The 23,188-nt window shown below is 42.6% G+C and overlaps 1 protein-coding gene across 1 annotated transcript in view; it reads left to right on the top strand.

Moving 5' to 3' along the window:
- Window positions 1–21,544, top strand: part of TRABD2A (TraB domain containing 2A) — a 231,706-nt gene extending 210,162 nt beyond the window's left edge. Inside the window, exon 7 of the mRNA XM_077281020.1 lies at window positions 20,951–21,544. Within this exon, the coding sequence (XP_077137135.1) occupies window positions 20,951–21,131 (181 nt within the window). The 3' untranslated portion in view covers window positions 21,132–21,544. The remainder of the gene's footprint in view (window positions 1–20,950) is intronic.
- Window positions 21,545–23,188: the final 1,644 nt, after the last annotated feature.

Here is a 23,188-nt window from a genome sequence, read left to right as displayed (position 1 = left end):
TTGGGTAAACCGATTTGTTATATGAAAAGTAATTATATGCACAGTACAAGATACTGATGAAAAGACACAAAATACGCCCCAAATTATAATTATTCTTTTTTTATACGGTAAATCTATATTGTTGTGCACATTTCTTCTGAAGAGCAGTTTTGTTTATTACATTACAAGTCTATGGCTGTCTTGTAATATCACAGGACACATTTATTATTATCCTATGCTTACATGTGAATTTCTAATGCATGTATATTTTTGGTCTAGCACTTGCCTATTATTATACCCAACTTCATGTCACATTTATCTTTGTATTAGTAGTTCCTCATCTGCGCTACCTCCTTCATTGTGACTGTATATCTTGCGTAGGGATTATCTAAGGTGTGTCAATAGCTTTTTACCTAGGACGATGATCACCTGAACCATCCTGATGATTGACAAGTTTACACCGATCCATCAATTAAAAGACAAATGACAAAATGCACATTTGACATAGATCATATCTTTTATATATGCCTAAAAATTATTGTACCACCAAAGAAAATACAACGAGAATGCTATCATAATAATAAAAATTACATGTTTACTGTACAACATAAAAAACACAATTTATAAAGTTATAGAGACTTAATAAGGAAAATTCAAATAAACAGCAGCGAAACCATATGTTTGTAACACTTGCAATGTATATCTTGGTCACATTTCGTTCCAATAACTTAACAATGAAATTAAAAGGGCAAATGCATAGTAAAGTCAGTACCATAACTCACTTGATACATCATAGAATGCAATCCTAGAGCAAGAAAAAAGTGCAAATGTATCATAACCACTGTGTATAAACGTCATTCATACCCATTATATAGAACAGGAGCATATCATATGTCCGCAATTTCTATGTGTGTTTCGCTTGTCTGCTTCCTCAAGGGCTGTTATTATTGTCTGTTGCCAGGGAATGTGCTTTCTGTGAATATTTACTTAAAATAAAATTCTTAAGAAATCCTCACATTTGTTGCAGTATGTAAATAGTATTAACCAATTACCAATTGACTTGCTTTATTGTCAGTCAAATTTGTTATTGGCACTTTAACTGCCCATTCAAAACAGTCATTAGACTACGGTCTTCAGTAAGATTCCCCATTATCAATTTACTCCATTTTGTATACATCCATTGTGGAGTTAAAATTAGAATTTTATGACAGAGCTTATTTTTATTGGTAGTCCTTTTTATTTAGCTTTTGACTTCGAGAATTGATATATGTCAGTACCCTGGCTGACAGGTTGGAACTTTAAATTCTATGCTGAAACAGTCTAGGTATATAGATCACCAGACCTGTCTAGGATAAAACAATGATATTTCTGTCACTTATGGCCAAAGATTTGTACATTTTCTCTCAGAATAGTGTAGTCTATTACCTTATGAAATAGCTCAAGTTTGATTTTTATCAGATTACTGGAAATTACTGTCGAATTTCTGAGGTTAGAAATAGCCTTGAGCCATGGAGTAATGGTAATAGCAATTAGACTGTCCAGAGCAGGTTATTTATTAATCTAGAATCTGACCAACATGATTGACTATTTATTATCTGCTTAATAAATAACTTTTTATTGAACGGTAAGAGCACTTTGTAATGATGAAAAAGAGGAATGTAGGTAGAGATTGAAGATAATATTTCCCCCTGGCAGGCACAATGTAAAATTCTGGTTCATTTTTTTTGCATTTTAATGATTTTTAGCTGCAGGGTCATATGTGTTTTATATTGGGGGGTTTTTTGTACGAAAAGTACTCTCCACTGTGGCCACTTTCCATAACAAATTTATAATGAAAATGAACTTCAATTAAAGGCTCATTTTCATTTCCAAGGATCAATATTGGCCAGACAAGAGTTAATATGTACATTTGTTCATTGTATAGATATGTGTAGATATTTCTGCTGATCAAACAGTATTTAATGGCATTAATCATGTATATACACTGTTCAGAAAAATAAAGGGAACACTAAAATACCACATCCTAGATATCACTGAATGAAATATTTCAGTTGCAAATCTTTATTCATTACATAGTGGAATGTGTTGAGAACAATAAAACAAAAAAATGAGCAATGTAAATCAAAATTATTATCCCATGGAGGTCTGGATTTGGAATGATACTCAAAATCAAGTGGAAAATCAAATTACAGGCTGATCCAACTTCAGTGGAAATGCCTCAAGACAAGGAAATGATGCACTGTTGTGTGTGTGTGGCCTCCACATGCCTGTATGACCTCCCTACAACACCTGGGCATGCTCCTGATGAGGCGGCGGTCTCCTGAGGGATCTCCTCCCAGACCTGGACTAAAGCATCCGCCAACTCCTGGACAGTCTGTGGTGCAACATGACGTTGGTGGATGGTGCAAGACATGATGTCCCAGATGTGTTCAATTGGATTCAGGTCTGGGAGACAGGGGCGGGCCAGTCCATAGCTTCAATACCTTCATATTGCAGGAACTGCTGACACACTCCAGCCACATGAGGTCTGGCATTGTCCTGCATTAGGAGGAACCCAGGGCCAACCGCACTAGCATATGGTCTCACAAGGGGTCTGAGGATCTCATCTCTGTACCTAATGGCAGTCAGGCTACCTCTGGCAAACACATGGAGGGCTGTGCGGCCCTCCAAAGAAATGCTACCCCACACCATTATTGACCCACTGCCAAGCCGGTCATGCTGAAGGATGTTGCAGGCAGCAGATCACTCTCCATGGCATCTCCAGGCTCTCTCAAGTCTGTCACATGTGCTAGTGTTAACCTGCTTTCATCTGTGAAGAGCACAGAGCGCCAGTGGCGAATTTGCCAATCCTGGTGTTCGGTGGCAAATGCCAAGCGTCCTGCACGGTGTTGGGCTGTGAGCACAACCCCCATCTGTGGACGTTAGGCACTCAGACCATCCTCATGGAGTCAGTTTCTAACCGTTTGTGCAGACAATTGCACATTTTTGGCCTGCTGGTTCTCATTTTGCAGGGCTCTGGCAGTGCTCCTCCTGTTCCTCCTTGCACAAAGGCTGAGGTAGCGGTCCTGCTGCTGGGTTGTTGCCCTCCTACGGCCCCCTCCACATCTCCTGGTGTACTGGCCTATCTCCTTGTCATGCCTCCAGCCTCTGGACACTACGCTGACAGACACAGCAAACCTTCTTGCCACAGCTCGCATTGATGTGCCATCCTGGATGAACTGCACTACCTGAGCCACTTGTGTGGGTTGTAGAGTCTGTCTCATGCTACCACGAGTGTGAAAGCACCACCAACATTCAGAAAAGTGACCAAAACATCAGCCAGAAAGCATTGGTACTGAGACGTGGTCTGTGGTCCCCACCTGTAGAACCACTCCTTTATTGAGTGTGTCTTGATAATTGCCAATAATTTCCATCTGTTGTCTGTTCCAATTGCACAACAGCATGTGAAATTGATTGTCAAACAGTGTTGCTTCCTATGTGGACAGTTTGATTTCACAGACGTTTGATTTACTTGGAGTTATATTCTGATGTTTAAGTGTTCCCTTTATTTTTTTGAGCAATGTATAAATATAATGGTTGTCACCAGCTTATCCCCTTCTGTGAACAGTGGATGTGCTGGCAACAATAACGATACTGCATGGGCACCAATGTTAGCTCTCATTTATTGCACACAATCTACCTGCTGTGTTGTTGTTGCCTGTTAAGGACAGATTACTGCCTACATAAATGCAACGAGAAATTTACCAATTGCCAGTCGTTTAATAGCCTGTTTACACCGGCCAACAGTGCTTCCAATGTGCAGGGAATTATTGCTAATATATAGTTCTGTGCACATAGGCTGTCATTGTTCTCGGTAGCACATTTCCTATTTTCACAGGACAATGTGCTGCCGAGAATGATAATTTTTAAGAAACGTAAAAATCTTTTCACCCGATGAAAGAGCATTTTGCTTGTTCATAGGGTAATTGACAGCCTGTTTACACTGGTTAGGAACACTCAATCACAATAATCGGCTATTAGAAATGCACTCTAGACTCTGATGGCATTGAAATAGGAATTAATATGTTATATAGAAGGATCACATAGGAAAATGTTTGTAATCACACATCATGTCATTTTTGCATATTCCACCCAAGCAATATATACATATATAAATATGTGTGTGTTACTTTTTTTAGAAAAAGGTTACATGTGATAGTTTAGGACAGTTTTTGATATTTCTTAGAGCCAGTAGAACGTAATTTTTCTTGGTATCTACTGCTTGTATGATATTATATAGATATTAATAATTGGATTGGTAGAATTTTTAAGGTGTCCATCCAGATCCATTTATAGTTACGATCACACTTTTTTCCTGGAGAATCCAGTCGTAATATTTTTCTATGTTATCAATAACATTGGTTACATCTCAGGTCTTAGGATTTTGAACCACTAATGATATTCAGGATGAAAACCATGATACAGCATTCAAAGTGCAGTATTAGGAACCCTTTCATTCTCCAGTAGTGGTCCAAGATCAGACTTCACCAGTATCATCTCCTCACATGGATCTCAGACACATCAGATCATTCTCACTGGATTCCCCTTTTAAGAAATGTTACTGAAATTTCTCTAGAGACAAATGAATGTGAAGAAGAGATCTTTATAACAGGCATCCTCACAGATTGCTAATGTCATGGCATGCTCATGTGAGAATTATATTGACTTAAGAGAACAAAGAAAAAAACAAACAAAAGCGCTTTCGAGTTGGGCCGTGAAATGCCTCACCCTCCAACAGGCATAATCTCCAGTCCAGTGTGGGCCTGGATGTGTGTGTGTGAACATAATAAACTCGGTACCAATTGCAGCTGTCCTATTTCACAACACAAATACACTGGGATACCATGAAACTGGAACATACCCTAATATATACACCTACATTCCCTTATGTAATGTTTTCAGAAGGGGAGAGTCATTACGTGACCTAAAGTTAACCACGTTTATGAATTAAACACTGTGAGACGAGGGCGAGACTCTAGTTGGCACATAATAGAAAGTACGCCAAGCGAATATTTGTGGTCATGCGATGACTGCTGAAACCGGCAGCGCCAAATCTTAACAGTGTGTGCGTTACACACTGCGAGGACTCAGGAAGTTAACGTGCTTGCTGAAGATTTCATCCGGGGTGGACAAACCTTTTTAGTATATATACAGTATAATGTACAATATAACTATCTGGTAGTATACTACAAGTAAAAGTTTGGAATAATGTAACAGACTACACTCTTCCATACAACGATATCCAGTAAAAGAGGTACCTAAAATATAAATAGATTTTTTTTTTTACCTAGAATTTTGGAATCCAAAGTACAGAATCCATAGAAGGCAAATGTTTAACATATGCACACTGTTGTATACGCTAAACAGAGGCCATTTACTCTAGAGCTTTTTTAATTGAAGCGATGCAGTGGTGCTGCTAATCTAAGTTCCACGTCCCTAGTCTTATACTCATCAGCTGCCATCTTCATCTGTTCTCAATGTTGCTCCAGTAGTCATTTACAGGTTGTGACCTGCCGAATTTGCTCCAGTGTTTGCTGGACGGGCCGGAAGTTACGACTCAATGTAAGTCTATGAAAGCCTTGTTCTTGCCATGTTCTGGATCCCATAGACTTGGGGTATTCTAATTAATAGTGCAGAGCTCAGTTAGTGAGGTCATTCATTCTGTGAAGAAACAGGTGTCAATTATGACACTTACTTAAAGGAGGGCAGGAAAAATTGTACCTATTAGTTGTAGCCTTTGCTCAGTGAGAAAAATGGGTCGTTCCAGACATTGTATGGATGAAAAAGAACTTTGATCAAGAAGTTGATTGGCAATGGAGAGGTGAAAACATAAAGAAGTGCAAAAATTATTGGGACTCAGCTAAAAAGATTTCCATTGCTATAAAAATAAAACAATACTCGAAAGAAGTAGAACTAAAAGAAACACTACTATCTGCACTGATCATAAAATAGCAAAGAAGCATCCAATGATCAGCTCAAGGAAGATCAAAGAAGATCTTCAGTTACCTATGAGTCCTGCAACCATCTGTTAGGTGTCGAGTTCCCACCACTGCACAGGGGGAATCTCGAACCTTATCTGCTGCGGTCTCCCATTCTCCTCCAGCCGCAGTGGAGCCTGCTCAGCAGAGACATCGGTCTCAAGCAGATAATGTGCGCTTGGTTACTACTGATATTCCAGGCTCAGACATTGTAACTAGCACTATTCTTCGACAGGCAGATGCTCCTGGGAATAAGTCCTGCTTTTCCTCTACTGAGCATGCCCAAGGGTCGACCTTCCATTGGAGGTCTGGGGTCACACGCTCAGGTCCTGTAGCGGCTCCTATTGTCCCCACTGAGAGCCTGAGAACTGTGGCCCCGGTTCCACTAGTCTGTGCCCCAGGTAAGACTTTTGTACCATCACATTTGCAACTGGAGGTTCTCTCTTGGGCTCATTCGTCTAGGGTGGATGGACATTTTGGGACCAAGAGGACGACTGAACTGCTGGCGAGAACATACTGGTGGCCGCATATGGCTCGTGATGTCGGAGACTATATTAGAGCATGTGTCTCCTGTGCTAAGAATAAATCTCCACGACAACGGCCAGCTGGATTACTTTATCCCCTACCGGTGGCAGACAGGCCCTGGGAGATTGTTAGGATGGATTTTGTGGTGGGCTTACCCAAGTCTTGTGGCTGCACCATCATTTGGGTAATTACTGACCATTTCTCTAAAAGGGTGCACTTGGTGCCTCTTCCACGGCTACCTTCTGCATGGGCTTTGGCAGCATTGTTTGCAAAACATATTTTCCACCTACACGGTATGCCAGACAAGATTGTCAGTGACCGGGGTCCCCAGTTTGCGTCTCGGTTCTGGAGAGAGCTTTGTCGACTACTCAGTATCGAGTTGAATCTCTCTTCTGTATATCATCCCGAGACGAATGGGTTGGTAGAGAGGGCCAAAGACCTTGGTCACATATCGGCGACATTTTGTTTCAGCCAGGCAGGATGACTGGGCATCCTTGCTACCGTACTATACTAGAGAACATGGAGTACAGAAACACTAACAAGTAGGCAGAATAAAATCAATAACTTTATTGCTACATTTAAAAAGTACATAGCACAACACAGCCCAATCTCTGGGCAATATACAAATAGAGGCGCTATATTAGGAACATACTGGTACAGCAGGCATATATGAACCAACAATAGTATCAGGTGAGGGCCAGTGTGGCAGCACTAAATAAGAGAAAAAGAGGGCGCATATAGATTCAATAGGGTCCGGCATCCAGGCTCTGTACACAAGCCTCCATGGTTATAACCGCCAAAGGCAATGCCCCCAAATCCTTTACACATATCAATAGGCTGCCATCACTCACCCATAATAAACAATGTCCAAGGTCCGTCTGCTGAAACCCCTTGACGCGCGTTTCGCGTGGCTGCTTCTTCAAGAAGGGGAGTAGCGTGTATTATGTCCCTTTAGTTTAAATAGAAATCTCTTACGTTGCCAACAGGTGCGGCGCATGATCCCCAAGGAGCGCAGACCGGAAGTGACCATCGCGTCATGTGACCATCAGTACGGTGTGCGTCTGCAGGCAAAAAGCTTGCCAGATGACGTCAAGAGGCAGGCGCACATCGCACACAAAGATAGCGACAGAGATGGTATGGTACTACGCTTATCGGGCAGAGCATGCGCACTTAGGCATGAAAAGATTGTAGAGACTCAGACAGCGGGGCAAACAGCAAAAAAAAGGAAAAATACTAATAATCCAGGTGTGTAGACCTTTTTTAAAAGGGATACATATAAACTACATACACTAATCACATAACTTTGATAAAGGATAAAAAGAGTGCAGGTGAAACTGCGCATGCGCGCTCTAGTGACCATATTTATGAAGCCCTAGGCAACAACAAGACTGTTGAAGTACTAGGGAAAGAAAAAACCCCCGTGAACCTTCTAAGAGGTTTATATGAGAGAAATGTGTCATGGATACCACTTTAAATCGCGGTCAATCCCAAGGACCACTAACTCAGGGAAAGAAGCGTGAGTGACTAATTTAGAAAAGTCCATGTAAAGGCCATGGATATAGTGTGCACATTATACCTACATACAATGCGTACCGTGGTAAAGTGACCACGTGCATAATTAATTAAATACAGAACAATGATACGTGCAAAGTGCAAATCTTGTACGTGCAATCACACTGTACAAATACTCTAAAAAAAAAAAAAAAGTCCCGCTGCCATATATGAGGTTCAACATCATTAAACATGCCTGGTGAGGCCCCAGCTACATGGGGTACGACATCTCCATATACAAAAGTCCTGAAAGGTATTAAGTATCTTCATCGGGAAAAATAACTCCAATATTCCGACTCCTTCACGGATATGTTAGCAGTCTATGAAGTGCCAATGGGTTGGAGTAATCGTGCCGAGGTATGTGCCATAGAGCCTCCGCATAAGCGCACGTTCAGTCCTTACTCGAACCAAACGTAGCTGAAGCCATCATGTGCGGAGACATTAGACCACGCCAATTCACTTAGGAGATATGCGCCTAGTAACTGCGGCAGGAGAGTAGATAAGAGCTAAAAACTAAAATAAAAAAGACAACATTAATAAAACGCTCATAAAAAATAGTGTGGAAAAAAAAAAAAAAAACATCAATGAGAGATATATGAATATATAGATACAGTTAGGTGTCTGCTACACAGCGAACAAAGACGCCGGTGGACTCAGTATACCAAAGGTAAGTATATGTATCCCAAAGTGAATCATAGAAAAGAGGCAAAAGACAAGTTCTCATTCAGTCCCTTTGGGGCCATAGTGTCTAGGGTGGCGATCCACCGACACTCATGTTGTGCAAGAATTTGGTTTAAATTCCCACCCCTAATTCCACCGTGAATCCGGTCGATGCCCCGCACTTTAAGGCCACTTGGGTCACTCCTGTGGAAAGATCTAAAGTGCTTAGGGAGTGTCTTAAGGGACGCCAGAGCCTCCGCATCTACTATATCTCGTGCTGCCCTAATGTCCCGCACATGCTCACGTGTCCTGACTTTTAACTCCCTTGAAGTCAGGCCAATATAAATGAGGGAGCAGGGGCAGGTAGCGTAATAAATCACATGAGTTGTGCTACATGATATGTAGTCACGAATTTTATACTCCCTGCTCCCATCGGAAGATTTAAACGTGCCACAGCGTAGGACATTAGGGCAAGCAACACAAGATCCACATGGAAAACAGCCCACTCTCCTCGTACTGGAGCTACAAATTGTGGGCTGTTTGGTAATATGGTGGCTGTGGACAAGGTAGTCACGTAGATTTTTTCCTCTTCGCTGTGTCATCTGGAGACCGGACGATAAATGTGTCACAAGGGCATTATCAGTACACAAAACAGGCCAGTGTTTAAGTAAAATGCCACGAATCTGCTCCCATCGGCAATTTGAAGTAGAAATGAACCTAATTTTGCCCGATTCTTCTTTGGGCATGACTTTCGGCACCAAAAGGTCCTCTCTATTTGCGTATTTTGCTCGTCTATACCCTCTCTTGATACAGCGGCCGCTGTATCCCCTATCTTTGAACCGCTCACTCAAAATGGCTGACTGTTGTTTAAAACGAGTTTCCGTAGAACACACCCGCCTATTCCTCAGGAATTGGCCAACTGGGATGGCCTTAATGGTAGAATAACTATGTGCGGAGGAGGCATGCAGCAAGGAGTTAACCGCAGTATCCTTGCGGTACAAGTCTGTCTCGATATTACCATCCTCCCCCACACATATAGTGATGTCCAGAAAATCAATATACCGTGCATGAAATTTATATGTAAATTTCAAATTAAACGAGTTTTCATTTAGGAACTGCATAAATTGGGAGAGGCTGGCTTCGTCACCCCTCCAAATCATAAGGACGTCATCTATGTAACGAAACCAGCCCTCCACGGGGTCAGCGGCGCGCGCTCCATCTATTTGGAACACCTGGCGTTCCCAGTAACCAAGAAATAGATTTGCGTATGATGGAGCGCACGCCGCCCCCATGGCCGTACCTTGAGTTTGTAAATAAAACCGATCTTTAAAAACGAAAAAATTGTGTGTCAAGATAAACTCAAGTAAATCCAAAATGAATTCTGAAAAATGGCCATCCCAGTTGGTCGTTCCGAGGAAGAAGCGGGCGGCCCGGAGACCATCGGTATGCCTAATCGAGGTATAGAGTGATTCGATATCAATCGTCACTAGGAGCCTACCGGCTTCAAGAGAGAGGCCATTCACCCGGGTCAATACATCCATCGTGTCTCTGACATAGGAGGGCAGCGTTTCCACTAAGGGTTTAAGATGGTAATCTATATATTTACACACATTATCGCATAGCCCTCCCATGCCAGAGACAATGGGTCGACCCGGGGGATTCCGGAGGTCCTTATGCACTTTCGGTAGCAAATAGAAGGTTGGAACTTTAGGATGTTTCGGCAAAAGACCACTCAACACTTTCCTCGGGGCCAGGCCAATTTCGTCAGCATTGGAGATAATTTTCTCCAATTGACTGGAAAAAGCTTCCAGTGGGTTATGTGACAAAAGACAATAGGTGTTTTTGTCTCTGAGCTGACAGAGTGCCTCTTTTTCATATTGGTCAACTGGCCATATGACCACATTCCCCCCCTTGTCTGCTGGTTTAAATACCACAGTGTCAAATGTCTGTAATTCTCTCAGAGCACGCCTCTGTGCTGTTGACAAATTGTCATTTCGCACAAAACCAGAAATGCTCTTAAGGTCCTGGGTAACAAGTTTGCAAAAAATGTCCACCTGCGGACATGTAGACAAGGGGGGGAAGGTCGAGGATTTAGGCATAATTGCGCGTGGTAATATACCTACATCTCCGGCATCCTGTTCTCCCAAAAGATCCTCCAGATCAGTAAGTGCTTGTTGTTCTGTCAAGATGGTGGTGTTCAAGCCGGAGTCTGTTTGTTGATGTAACTTTTTAAGGACCAGCTTACGACAAAAAAGGTGCAAGTCCTTTAATGCTGTAAAATAATTAAAGCCGTTACTGGGTACGAAGTTAAGGCCTAGGCTTAATAACTCCAACTGTGCATCAGATAATGAAATTGAGGAGAGATTAATTACCTGTAAACCCGTATTCCTGGATTTGCGGTCATAGGTAGGTGAAGGTGTAAGTCTCCTTTTGTTGTTTTGTCGACCCCTTGTGTTTTTAAATGGGGGTACGTTTCTGGCAACTTCACTGCCTGTATTTCTAATCTGGTCGGACTTAACACTGCCTCCATCCACTGAGGTGAGGGAGGAGACAGAACCAGAAAGTGAAGGGGGTGCACGACGGGACCTATTGGGTCTATTCCTCCATTTATAGACCCGATTTTCCAACGCATCAGTATGGTCCCTCTGAAGTTTTTTCGTTTTATTGGCACCTATCTCATGCTCCCACTTAGTAAGGTCCTTTTCTAGGTCTCCATTAAGTTTCTCCAGGGCATCGCTAGTAAGAGTGTCTTTGATATTTTTTTGTATTTCATCAATCTCCTTTTCTAAATCACTTAGTTTGGTATCGTCTAATTTCAAAAGAAGTTCCATGAAACCCCGTGAGCACCCAGTAGCCAAATCTTCCCACTCTTTTTTGAAAACATCATCGTCCACAGTAAAAGCCGGAAAAATTTGGACACGTAGGCCCCTAGGAATTAACCCACGAGCCAAATATTGTCCTAATGAAGCCCTGTTCCACCAGAGTCTAGTTCGCCTGTGGAGCAGAGTCCTAAGCTGTGCAATCTTATCTCTCGTGTCACCACCACTATTATTTAAAATACCAGTAGGGTCCTCTTTAAACACCTCTTGTAGTTGAGACAACCAAGTTTTGTCTCTGGCACGATAGTCCATTTGTTTGTGACTAGTGGCTGTGAAAGACACAGAAATTAAATTTAGAACAAAGATCACAACAAGTATACCAAAATGTCCGGACTGAGAGGGGCCAAAGCCCTGCTCTCTCCGTGTATACATAAATAGAACCACAATGGTGTTCCGTGTATTACTCCTAGAAACATACTATACTAGAGAACATGGAGTACAGAAACACTAACAAGTAGGCAGAATAAAATCAATAACTTTATTGCTACATTTAAAAAGTACATAGCACAACACAGCCCAATCTCTGGGCAATATACAAATAGAGGCGCTATATTAGGAACATACTGGTACAGCAGGCATATATGAACCAACAATAGTATCAGGTGAGGGCCAGTGTGGCAGCACTAAATAAGAGAAAAAGAGGGCGCATATAGATTCAATAGGGTCCGGCATCCAGGCTCTGTACACAAGCCTCCATGGTTATAACCGCCAAAGGCAATGCCCCCAAATCCTTTACACATATCAATAGGCTGCCATCACTCACCCATAATAAACAATGTCCAAGGTCCGTCTGCTGAAACCCCTTGACGCGCGTTTCGCGTGGCTGCTTCTTCAAGAAGGGGAGTAGCGTGTATTATGTCCCTTTAGTTTAAATAGAAATCTCTTACGTTGCCAACAGGTGCGGCGCATGATCCCCAAGGAGCGCAGACCGGAAGTGACCATCGCGTCATGTGACCATCAGTACGGTGTGCGTCTGCAGGCAAAAAGCTTGCCAGATGACGTCAAGAGGCAGGCGCACATCGCACACAAAGATAGCGACAGAGATGGTACGGTACTACGCTTATCGGGCAGAGCATGCGCACTTAGGCATGAAAAGATTGTAGAGACTCAGACAGCGGGGCAAACAGCAAAAAAAAGGAAAAATACTAATAATCCAGGTGTGTAGACCTTTTTTAAAAGGGATACATATAAACTACATACACTAATCACATAACTTTGATAAAGGATAAAAAGAGTGCAGGTGAAACTGCGCATGCGCGCTCTAGTGACCATATTTATGAAGCCCTAGGCAACAACAAGACTGTTGAAGTACTAGGGAAAGAAAAAACCCCCGTGAACCTTCTAAGAGGTTTATATGAGAGAAATGTGTCATGGATACCACTTTAAATCGCGGTCAATCCCAAGGACCACTAACTCAGGGAAAGAAGCGTGAGTGACTAATTTAGAAAAGTCCATGTAAAGGCCATGGATATAGTGTGCACATTATACCTACATACAATGCGTACCGTGGTAAAGTGACCACGTGCATAATTAATTAAATACAGAACAATGATACGTGCAAAGTGCAAATCTTGTACGTGCAATCACACTGTACAAATACTCTAAAAAAAAAAAAAAAAAAAAAAAGTCCCGCTGCCATATATGAGGTTCAACATCATTAAACATGCCTGGTGAGGCCCCAGCTACATGGGGTACGACATCTCCATATACAAAAGTCCTGAAAGGTATTAAGTATCTTCATCGGGAAAAATAACTCCAATATTCCGACTCCTTCACGGATATGTTAGCAGTCTATGAAGTGCCAATGGGTTGGAGTAATCGTGCCGAGGTATGTGCCATAGAGCCTCCGCATAAGCGCACGTTCAGTCCTTACTCGAACCAAACGTAGCTGAAGCCATCATGTGCGGAGACATTAGACCACGCCAATTCACTTAGGAGATATGCGCCTAGTAACTGCGGCAGGAGAGTAGATAAGAGCTAAAAACTAAAATAAAAAAGACAACATTAATAAAACGCTCATAAAAAATAGTGTGGAAAAAAAAAAAAAAACATCAATGAGAGATATATGAATATATAGATACAGTTAGGTGTCTGCTACACAGCGAACAAAGACGCCGGTGGACTCAGTATACCAAAGGTAAGTATATGTATCCCAAAGTGAATCATAGAAAAGAGGCAAAAGACAAGTTCTCATTCAGTCCCTTTGGGGCCATAGTGTCTAGGGTGGCGATCCACCGACACTCATGTTGTGCAAGAATTTGGTTTAAATTCCCACCCCTAATTCCACCGTGAATCCGGTCGATGCCCCGCACTTTAAGGCCACTTGGGTCACTCCTGTGGAAAGATCTAAAGTGCTTAGGGAGTGTCTTAAGGGACGCCAGAGCCTCCGCATCTACTATATCTCGTGCTGCCCTAATGTCCCGCACATGCTCACGTGTCCTGACTTTTAACTCCCTTGAAGTCAGGCCAATATAAATGAGGGAGCAGGGGCAGGTAGCGTAATAAATCACATGAGTTGTGCTACATGATATGTAGTCACGAATTTTATACTCCCTGCTCCCATCGGAAGATTTAAACGTGCCACAGCGTAGGACATTAGGGCAAGCAACACAAGATCCACATGGAAAACAGCCCACTCTCCTCGTACTGGAGCTACAAATTGTGGGCTGTTTGGTAATATGGTGGCTGTGGACAAGGTAGTCACGTAGATTTTTTCCTCTTCGCTGTGTCATCTGGAGACCGGACGATAAATGTGTCACAAGGGCATTATCAGTACACAAAACAGGCCAGTGTTTAAGTAAAATGCCACGAATCTGCTCCCATCGGCAATTTGAAGTAGAAATGAACCTAATTTTGCCCGATTCTTCTTTGGGCATGACTTTCGGCACCAAAAGGTCCTCTCTATTTGCGTATTTTGCTCGTCTATACCCTCTCTTGATACAGCGGCCGCTGTATCCCCTATCTTTGAACCGCTCACTCAAAATGGCTGACTGTTGTTTAAAACGAGTTTCCGTAGAACACACCCGCCTATTCCTCAGGAATTGGCCAACTGGGATGGCCTTAATGGTAGAATAACTATGTGCGGAGGAGGCATGCAGCAAGGAGTTAACCGCAGTATCCTTGCGGTACAAGTCTGTCTCGATATTACCATCCTCCCCCACACATATAGTGATGTCCAGAAAATCAATATACCGTGCATGAAATTTATATGTAAATTTCAAATTAAACGAGTTTTCATTTAGGAACTGCATAAATTGGGAGAGGCTGGCTTCGTCACCCCTCCAAATCATAAGGACGTCATCTATGTAACGAAACCAGCCCTCCACGGGGTCAGCGGCGCGCGCTCCATCTATTTGGAACACCTGGCGTTCCCAGTAACCAAGAAATAGATTTGCGTATGATGGAGCGCACGCCGCCCCCATGGCCGTACCTTGAGTTTGTAAATAAAACCGATCTTTAAAAACGAAAAAATTGTGTGTCAAGATAAACTCAAGTAAATCCAAAATGAATTCTGAAAAATGGCCATCCCAGTTGGTCGTTCCGAGGAAGAAGCGGGCGGCCCGGAGACCATCGGTATGCCTAATCGAGGTATAGAGTGATTCGATATCAATCGTCACTAGGAGCCTACCGGCTTCAAGAGAGAGGCCATTCACCCGGGTCAATACATCCATCGTGTCTCTGACATAGGAGGGCAGCGTTTCCACTAAGGGTTTAAGATGGTAATCTATATATTTACACACATTATCGCATAGCCCTCCCATGCCAGAGACAATGGGTCGACCCGGGGGATTCCGGAGGTCCTTATGCACTTTCGGTAGCAAATAGAAGGTTGGAACTTTAGGATGTTTCGGCAAAAGACCACTCAACACTTTCCTCGGGGCCAGGCCAATTTCGTCAGCATTGGAGATAATTTTCTCCAATTGACTGGAAAAAGCTTCCAGTGGGTTATGTGACAAAAGACAATAGGTGTTTTTGTCTCTGAGCTGACGGAGTGCCTCTTTTTCATATTGGTCAACTGGCCATATGACCACATTCCCCCCCTTGTCTGCTGGTTTAAATACCACAGTGTCAAATGTCTGTAATTCTCTCAGAGCACGCCTCTGTGCTGTTGACAAATTGTCATTTCGCACAAAACCAGAAATGCTCTTAAGGTCCTGGGTAACAAGTTTGCAAAAAATGTCCACCTGCGGACATGTAGACAAGGGGGGGAAGGTCGAGGATTTAGGCATAATTGCGCGTGGTAATATACCTACATCTCCGGCATCCTGTTCTCCCAAAAGATCCTCCAGATCAGTAAGTGCTTGTTGTTCTGTCAAGATGGTGGTGTTCAAGCCGGAGTCTGTTTGTTGATGTAACTTTTTAAGGACCAGCTTACGACAAAAAAGGTGCAAGTCCTTTAATGCTGTAAAATAATTAAAGCCGTTACTGGGTACGAAGTTAAGGCCTAGGCTTAATAACTCCAACTGTGCATCAGATAATGAAATTGAGGAGAGATTAATTACCTGTAAACCCGTATTCCTGGATTTGCGGTCATAGGTAGGTGAAGGTGTAAGTCTCCTTTTGTTGTTTTGTCGACCCCTTGTGTTTTTAAATGGGGGTACGTTTCTGGCAACTTCACTGCCTGTATTTCTAATCTGGTCGGACTTAACACTGCCTCCATCCACTGAGGTGAGGGAGGAGACAGAACCAGAAAGTGAAGGGGGTGCACGACGGGACCTATTGGGTCTATTCCTCCATTTATAGACCCGATTTTCCAACGCATCAGTATGGTCCCTCTGAAGTTTTTTCGTTTTATTGGCACCTATCTCATGCTCCCACTTAGTAAGGTCCTTTTCTAGGTCTCCATTAAGTTTCTCCAGGGCATCGCTAGTAAGAGTGTCTTTGATATTTTTTTGTATTTCATCAATCTCCTTTTCTAAATCACTTAGTTTGGTATCGTCTAATTTCAAAAGAAGTTCCATGAAACCCCGTGAGCACCCAGTAGCCAAATCTTCCCACTCTTTTTTGAAAACATCATCGTCCACAGTAAAAGCCGGAAAAATTTGGACACGTAGGCCCCTAGGAATTAACCCACGAGCCAAATATTGTCCTAATGAAGCCCTGTTCCACCAGAGTCTAGTTCGCCTGTGGAGCAGAGTCCTAAGCTGTGCAATCTTATCTCTCGTGTCACCACCACTATTATTTAAAATACCAGTAGGGTCCTCTTTAAACACCTCTTGTAGTTGAGACAACCAAGTTTTGTCTCTGGCACGATAGTCCATTTGTTTGTGACTAGTGGCTGTGAAAGACACAGAAATTAAATTTAGAACAAAGATCACAACAAGTATACCAAAATGTCCGGACTGAGAGGGGCCAAAGCCCTGCTCTCTCCGTGTATACATAAATAGAACCACAATGGTGTTCCGTGTATTACTCCTAGAAACATACTATACTAGAGAACATGGAGTACAGAAACACTAACAAGTAGGCAGAATAAAATCAATAACTTTATTGCTACATTTAAAAAGTACATAGCACAACACAGCCCAATCTCTGGGCAATATACAAATAGAGGCGCTATATTAGGAACATACTGGTACAGCAGGCATATATGAACCAACAATAGTATCAGGTGAGGGCCAGTGTGGCAGCACTAAATAAGAGAAAAAGAGGGCGCATATAGATTCAATAGGGTCCGGCATCCAGGCTCTGTACACAAGCCTCCATGGTTATAACCGCCAAAGGCAATGCCCCCAAATCCTTTACACATATCAATAGGCTGCCATCACTCACCCATAATAAACAATGTCCAAGGTCCGTCTGCTGAAACCCCTTGACGCGCGTTTCGCGTGGCTGCTTCTTCAAGAAGGGGAGTAGCGTGTATTATGTCCCTTTAGTTTAAATAGAAATCTCTTACGTTGCCAACAGGTGCGGCGCATGATCCCCAAGGAGCGCAGACCGGAAGTGACCATCGCGTCATGTGACCATCAGTACGGTGTGCGTCTGCAGGCAAAAAGCTTGCCAGATGACGTCAAGAGGCAGGCGCACATCGCACACAAAGATAGCGACAGAGATGGTATGGTACTACGCTTATCGGGCAGAGCATGCGCACTTAGGCATGAAAAGATTGTAGAGACTCAGACAGCGGGGCAAACAGCAAAAAAAAGGAAAAATACTAATAATCCAGGTGTGTAGACCTTTTTTAAAAGGGATACATATAAACTACATACACTAATCACATAACTTTGATAAAGGATAATACCGTGGGCGGAGTTTGCGCTAAACAATGCCGTAGCCGACTCCACTGGCCAGACCCCATTTCTCCTTAATTACGGTCAACATCCGCGGGTTCCTGTGCCCATGCCCGTGTCTTCCGCCGACTCCAGGGTGGCAGACTGGGCTGTGGAGGCACGGGACATTTGGGACCGTACTCAGGATGCCATCCGGGCTTCCAAGGAGAGAATGAGGTTCTCTGCCGATGCACACCGGCGCCCGGCTCCGACCTTTGCTCCTGGCGATTTAGTGTGGCTCTCCGCCCATAACATCAGGCTGCGAGTTAAGTCCACTAAGTTTGCACCTCGCTATTTGGGTCCCTTCAAGGTTCTCGAACAGGATAGCCCTGTGGTCCACCGTCTGGCCCTTCCTCTGTGCCTAGGTATCACTGACACCTTTCATGTGTCCCTCTTGAAGCCCGTACACATGTCCCGGTCATCTACCGGGACATCGGGTTAGTCTACGGATGATTACGAGGTGAGCGCTATCCTAGGGTGCAAGATGGTACGTGGCAAAAAATTTTATTTGGTGGATTGGAAGGGTTATGGTTCAGAGGACAGGTCCTGGGAGCCTGCTGAGCACATTCGAGGTCCGCAGCTCATTGCTGCCTTTGAGCGTAGCGATGCCCAAGGAGGGGGCCCTAGGAGGGGGGTAATGTTAGGTGTCGAGTTCCTGCCCCTGCACAGGGGGAATCTTGAACCTTGTCCGCTGCGGTCTCCCATTCTCCTCCAGCTGCAGTGGAGCCTGCTCAGCAGAGACGTCAGTCTCAGCGTCTGGCTCAGGCAGATAATGTGCGCTTGGTTACTACTGATATTCCAGGCTCAGCCATTGTAACTAGCACTATTCTTCGGTGGGCAGATGCTCCTGGGACTAAGTCCTGCTTTTCCTCTACTGAGCATGCCCAAGGGTCGACCTTCCATTGGAGGTCTGGGGTCACACGCTCAGGTCCTGTAGCAGCTCCTATTGGACCACTTGAAAGGTCCTTGTCTGCTAGAGCTATAAAAGCTTCACATGGCCGCACAGCCAAGCCCTAGTATCAACCTATGTCATGAGCTTTGCTACTTTGTGGCACAGCATTTTCCTATCTTAGCGATTCTGTGAAGTAACAGAGTTCGCTTACACCGCCATATAGTGCCGCCAATTGCTAGCAGCAGATCCTCTCCTGCACGGTGGACCCCGGGTTGCGAACGCACCTATCTTAACTCATATATATACTTGGTGTTAGGGTTGGCGGAACGCACCATCATAAAACGCCAACAATTTGCATGAACCCTCGTAAAGTACCATTGCTGTAAAAAGATGTGTTGAAAATGTTATAGTCTGCCAACAAACACATTGAATGTCCGAAAGAGAAGTGGCACAACATTCTATAGACAGATGAGAGGAAGATTGATCTTATTGGGTCTAACGGCAGCAAACAGTTCGTGAGACAACCCATAAACACTGAATTCAAGCCACAGTGCTCTGTGAAGACTCTAAAACATGGAGGTGCCACCAGATTGGTTTGGTAATGTTCCTTATACTATGGAGTTGGGCCTATTTATCACATACCAGGCACCATGGACCAGTTTGAATATATCAAAATACTGGAAGAGGTCTTGTTGCCTTATGCTGAAGAAGAAATGCCCTTGACATGGGTGTTTCAGCAGGACAATGGCCTCAAACACACTAGAAAGTGAGCAACATCATGGTTCCAGACCAACAAGTTTAATGTTTTTAAGTGGCTATCCCAATACCCAGACCTCAATTTGATTGAGAATTTGTAGCGTGACATCAATAAAGTTTTTGATCACCTAAAAATGCAAATGAACTGTGGAATGTAGTCTGGTGACCTTGGGCTGGAATATTTGTTTGCAGGTGTCAGATGTTGACTCCATGTCACACAGATGTAAAGCAGTTATCAGAAATAAAGATTACACAACTAATTATTGGGTCAGAATTAACAGAAAAGTCTGGAATCCAATTTCAGTTTATACTGTAAATATTCCAGTTTGTAAATGCAAATGAAGACATTGCTATTTTATAAACAGTTTATTATTTCTTTTTCTGCATTTCTAGTTTAAAAATTGATATTTTGTTCATGTTTTGATTTGGAATTGAATGTGCAGTGCTCCCAGTGCCGTGGTGTAAATGGATATAAATGCTATTATGAGGATTCAGCTTTTTCTTAGCTGTTTTAAACACATTGCTATTATGTGGCACATAACGTAACTGTATCTTTGTCACATTTGTGTCTGAACATACTACTACAACCTGTGCACTGGTCGCCGGGCAGCGCTGCACTAAGTCCACGTTCACTGCTGGACAATGGCAGCTTGTGGCTTTTTAGTTTTAAGGTTTGTGAGGCTAGTTGTCCCTTTTCTTTCCACCAGTGTTTTGCTGCAGTGAACTGGTAATGTAATTAGCTTTTGCTGGGAGAGGTGGACTCTTCCATCTTCCCAGCAGAAAGTCTCTAGCTGCCAGTCATAACTCTAATCCATTGCGCCTGTAATCTACTTTGTTCATTCCGTGTTCTGACCTCAGCTTGACTTTTGACCACCTGCTTGTCTTCTGATTTTGTCTCTGGTATTGACCCTGTGTGATGACACTTCAGGTTGCCAGCTTGCTTCACCGGTTAGCAGCTGACTCTGCGGCCCCAGTGTAAGTCCAGATTCTTGGACAGTGGTTAAAGGATGACAGCCACTGCAACCCCTGGGATCTGGTAAACGGAATGGCTTGCGCTAAGACTGATTATGGAAAACCTATTATCATATGCCAGCCTGCCATAAAAAGTGCACCTGTGACAATTTTCAAGTGTCATTGACTTTCGTTTATTGACTTGGAACGAGCTCCTGGCAGATATAAAGATATTGCAATTTCATACAATCATGGCATATTCACATTAATTTTCATCTCAGTGTTACTATAGCCCTTTAGGCTTTAGTGACTAAAAGTACAGTTCACAATGACAACTCCTATCACCATTTTGACTGAAACCTTGATAAAAATGGGGTAGTGAAGTGTAGTAATTGTTCTTTAAACTCACTTAGCATCTGTTTTGTTTGTTTTTTTAAACGATTAATGACTTTATTTTCTCATCTCTTTTAGCGTCACTGAACCTCCTCCACAAATCCGAATTATCAATGGGTACGTCACAGTGGAACCACAGCCCAGAAGATATGGAAATGACTACTTTATGCAGAATACTACGAGCAGCTCTTCAGTTCAATCAGCTTTTACTTTACTATTAATGTGTATTTGCTATTTACAGCAACTGTTAATACAATGAGGATCTGACAAGACAAAACCGCTACTGGCATGACTAGGAATTCATGCAAAAGGACAATAATGTGTTTGTCAGCACTGGAAAAGGGTCTATCGGCATACAAGTGTATAGTGACTGTTGCCCTAAGTGCTTTACCTTGTAATGGACCGATAATATAATTTACAGATTAATAATGAACATAATATACTTTCTTATTGGAAGAGTTATATTTTTCTTCTCTTGAGGAAGGATGGTTTCATATTAATCCCATAATGCACTTGGGAAATGTACATTGTACTGTGAAATAGATGTATTTTAGATTTACTGTATAAAGCAAAACTAAAATTATTTTTTATCTAAGAATGTATTTTGTTAGGATTGCACATCTGTCATTTACTCTTCCAAGAATCGCGAAGAGAACGAATAAATAATTTCATGAAAAAACATTACTTTGTTGGAAAGATATTAATGCAGCAACTGCTTGGAATAAAAGACTTTGCCTTAAGGGAATATACAATCAGAAAATTACATTGTTTAAATCAAGTGTTTTTTTGTGTTAAATTGTTTTATCATATTTTCACACTGGCCAATGTGGCTATTCTAGACTCATACCTCCTGTCATGGATTTACCACAACAGAGAGGAGCCAGAAGACCACAGCGTCCGATTTTCCCTACTCCTGCACTGGTTAGAAGCACTTGACCTTCATATTAAATGGTATAAATTTATTTTAGCAGTGCAGGGGTTAATCTGCTCAGTTGAGAGCTACTGGAGCATTTAGGTTCTCAGCTGTGCACTGTTAGCCATTCCCATATCTTATATAATCTGGGTCCTGGCTAGCACTCATTGTGTAGCTTATGCTACACTGATGGTTGTTGTTGGAGAAGGCGTTTGATGGATTCATCTGTGACTGTTGCTAGGTTTTTAGTGTGTGATAATTTCCTTTCTTCTCCTACTTTCATTTTACCTCATCTTCCACTCCCCAATGTTTATCTGTGTTGGTTATGTCTGTATATTTGCATTTTTGGTATTTTTAGTTACCCCTGTTTGTATTACTTTGTTAGTCTGGTTGGTGTATTACGGTACACTACTACTCCCCTCTTCTCTCTGTGGGGGATGGGTACAGGCTGAAGGCGGATTCAGGAGCTAAGGCAAGGTACGTGGCCCCGGCGTCTTCACCATCAGAAGTAATCAAGCTAATGCACCCCTAGCATTAGGGACAGGGAAGAAGCCCCTGGTTCTGGGTCACCCGACAACAGAGTCGTGACACCTCCGATTTCTTTCCGGAATTTCACATATACATTAGCAGCACTAGACCTACTCAGTTGCTATGTTTTGTATTTAAGCATCTAATGAGCATGTGCAAAGGTCCTTGTGAAAGGGAAAAAATGAGCAGGGTCAGCTGTGACCCTAAGACGTAATTATTTATTGTAATCCTGCCGAAATCTCTTTCTGAAAGAACAAGAAATGAGAGTCTAAAAAAGCTCCAGTGGCCAGTGTGAAATTTGCAAGATTTCTAATTTTGTTTCTTATTTAATGTAGATTGTTATGTAAAAGAGGGAAACATTGCCAAAAATAAAGGAAAAAATACATTTAACACAAAAACTTGATTTAAACATAGGCAATTTTCTCATGATACATTCACTGAAGAAAGTGACCATTTAGGATTTTGATACAGGAAAGATATATATCTTGCTACTGTGTTAGCCAGTAGATAGAAAAATATTTAGAATTGAGTCCGACTCCTCAGTGGTTGATACCTTTTAATGGCTAACTGAACAGATGATAACAAATTGCAAGCTTTCGAGATTACACAGGTCTCTTCATCAGGCAAAGACCAAAATAAATTCTAAGGAACTTGCCCCTCAGACTATGTGGGGTCATCACAACAGAACCAGACCCCAATCAGAGGACAATAAAACATTCCTTATCTAAGAACTGGCCCAATATTTATGGACATAACTGTTTATCACTCATGGTAATTCTGCTTCATGTCACCTGTCTTATCCATGTTTTTTTTTCTGTGATGTATTGTGCATAAATATGTGATTCTTCAGAATTTATTTTAGTGTTTGCCTGATG

This window comes from Ranitomeya variabilis, chromosome 1, assembly GCF_051348905.1.
Source record: "Ranitomeya variabilis isolate aRanVar5 chromosome 1, aRanVar5.hap1, whole genome shotgun sequence".
NCBI classification, from domain to species: Eukaryota; Metazoa; Chordata; class Amphibia; order Anura; family Dendrobatidae; genus Ranitomeya; species Ranitomeya variabilis.
This window is presented reverse-complemented; position numbering and strand designations above follow the sequence as displayed.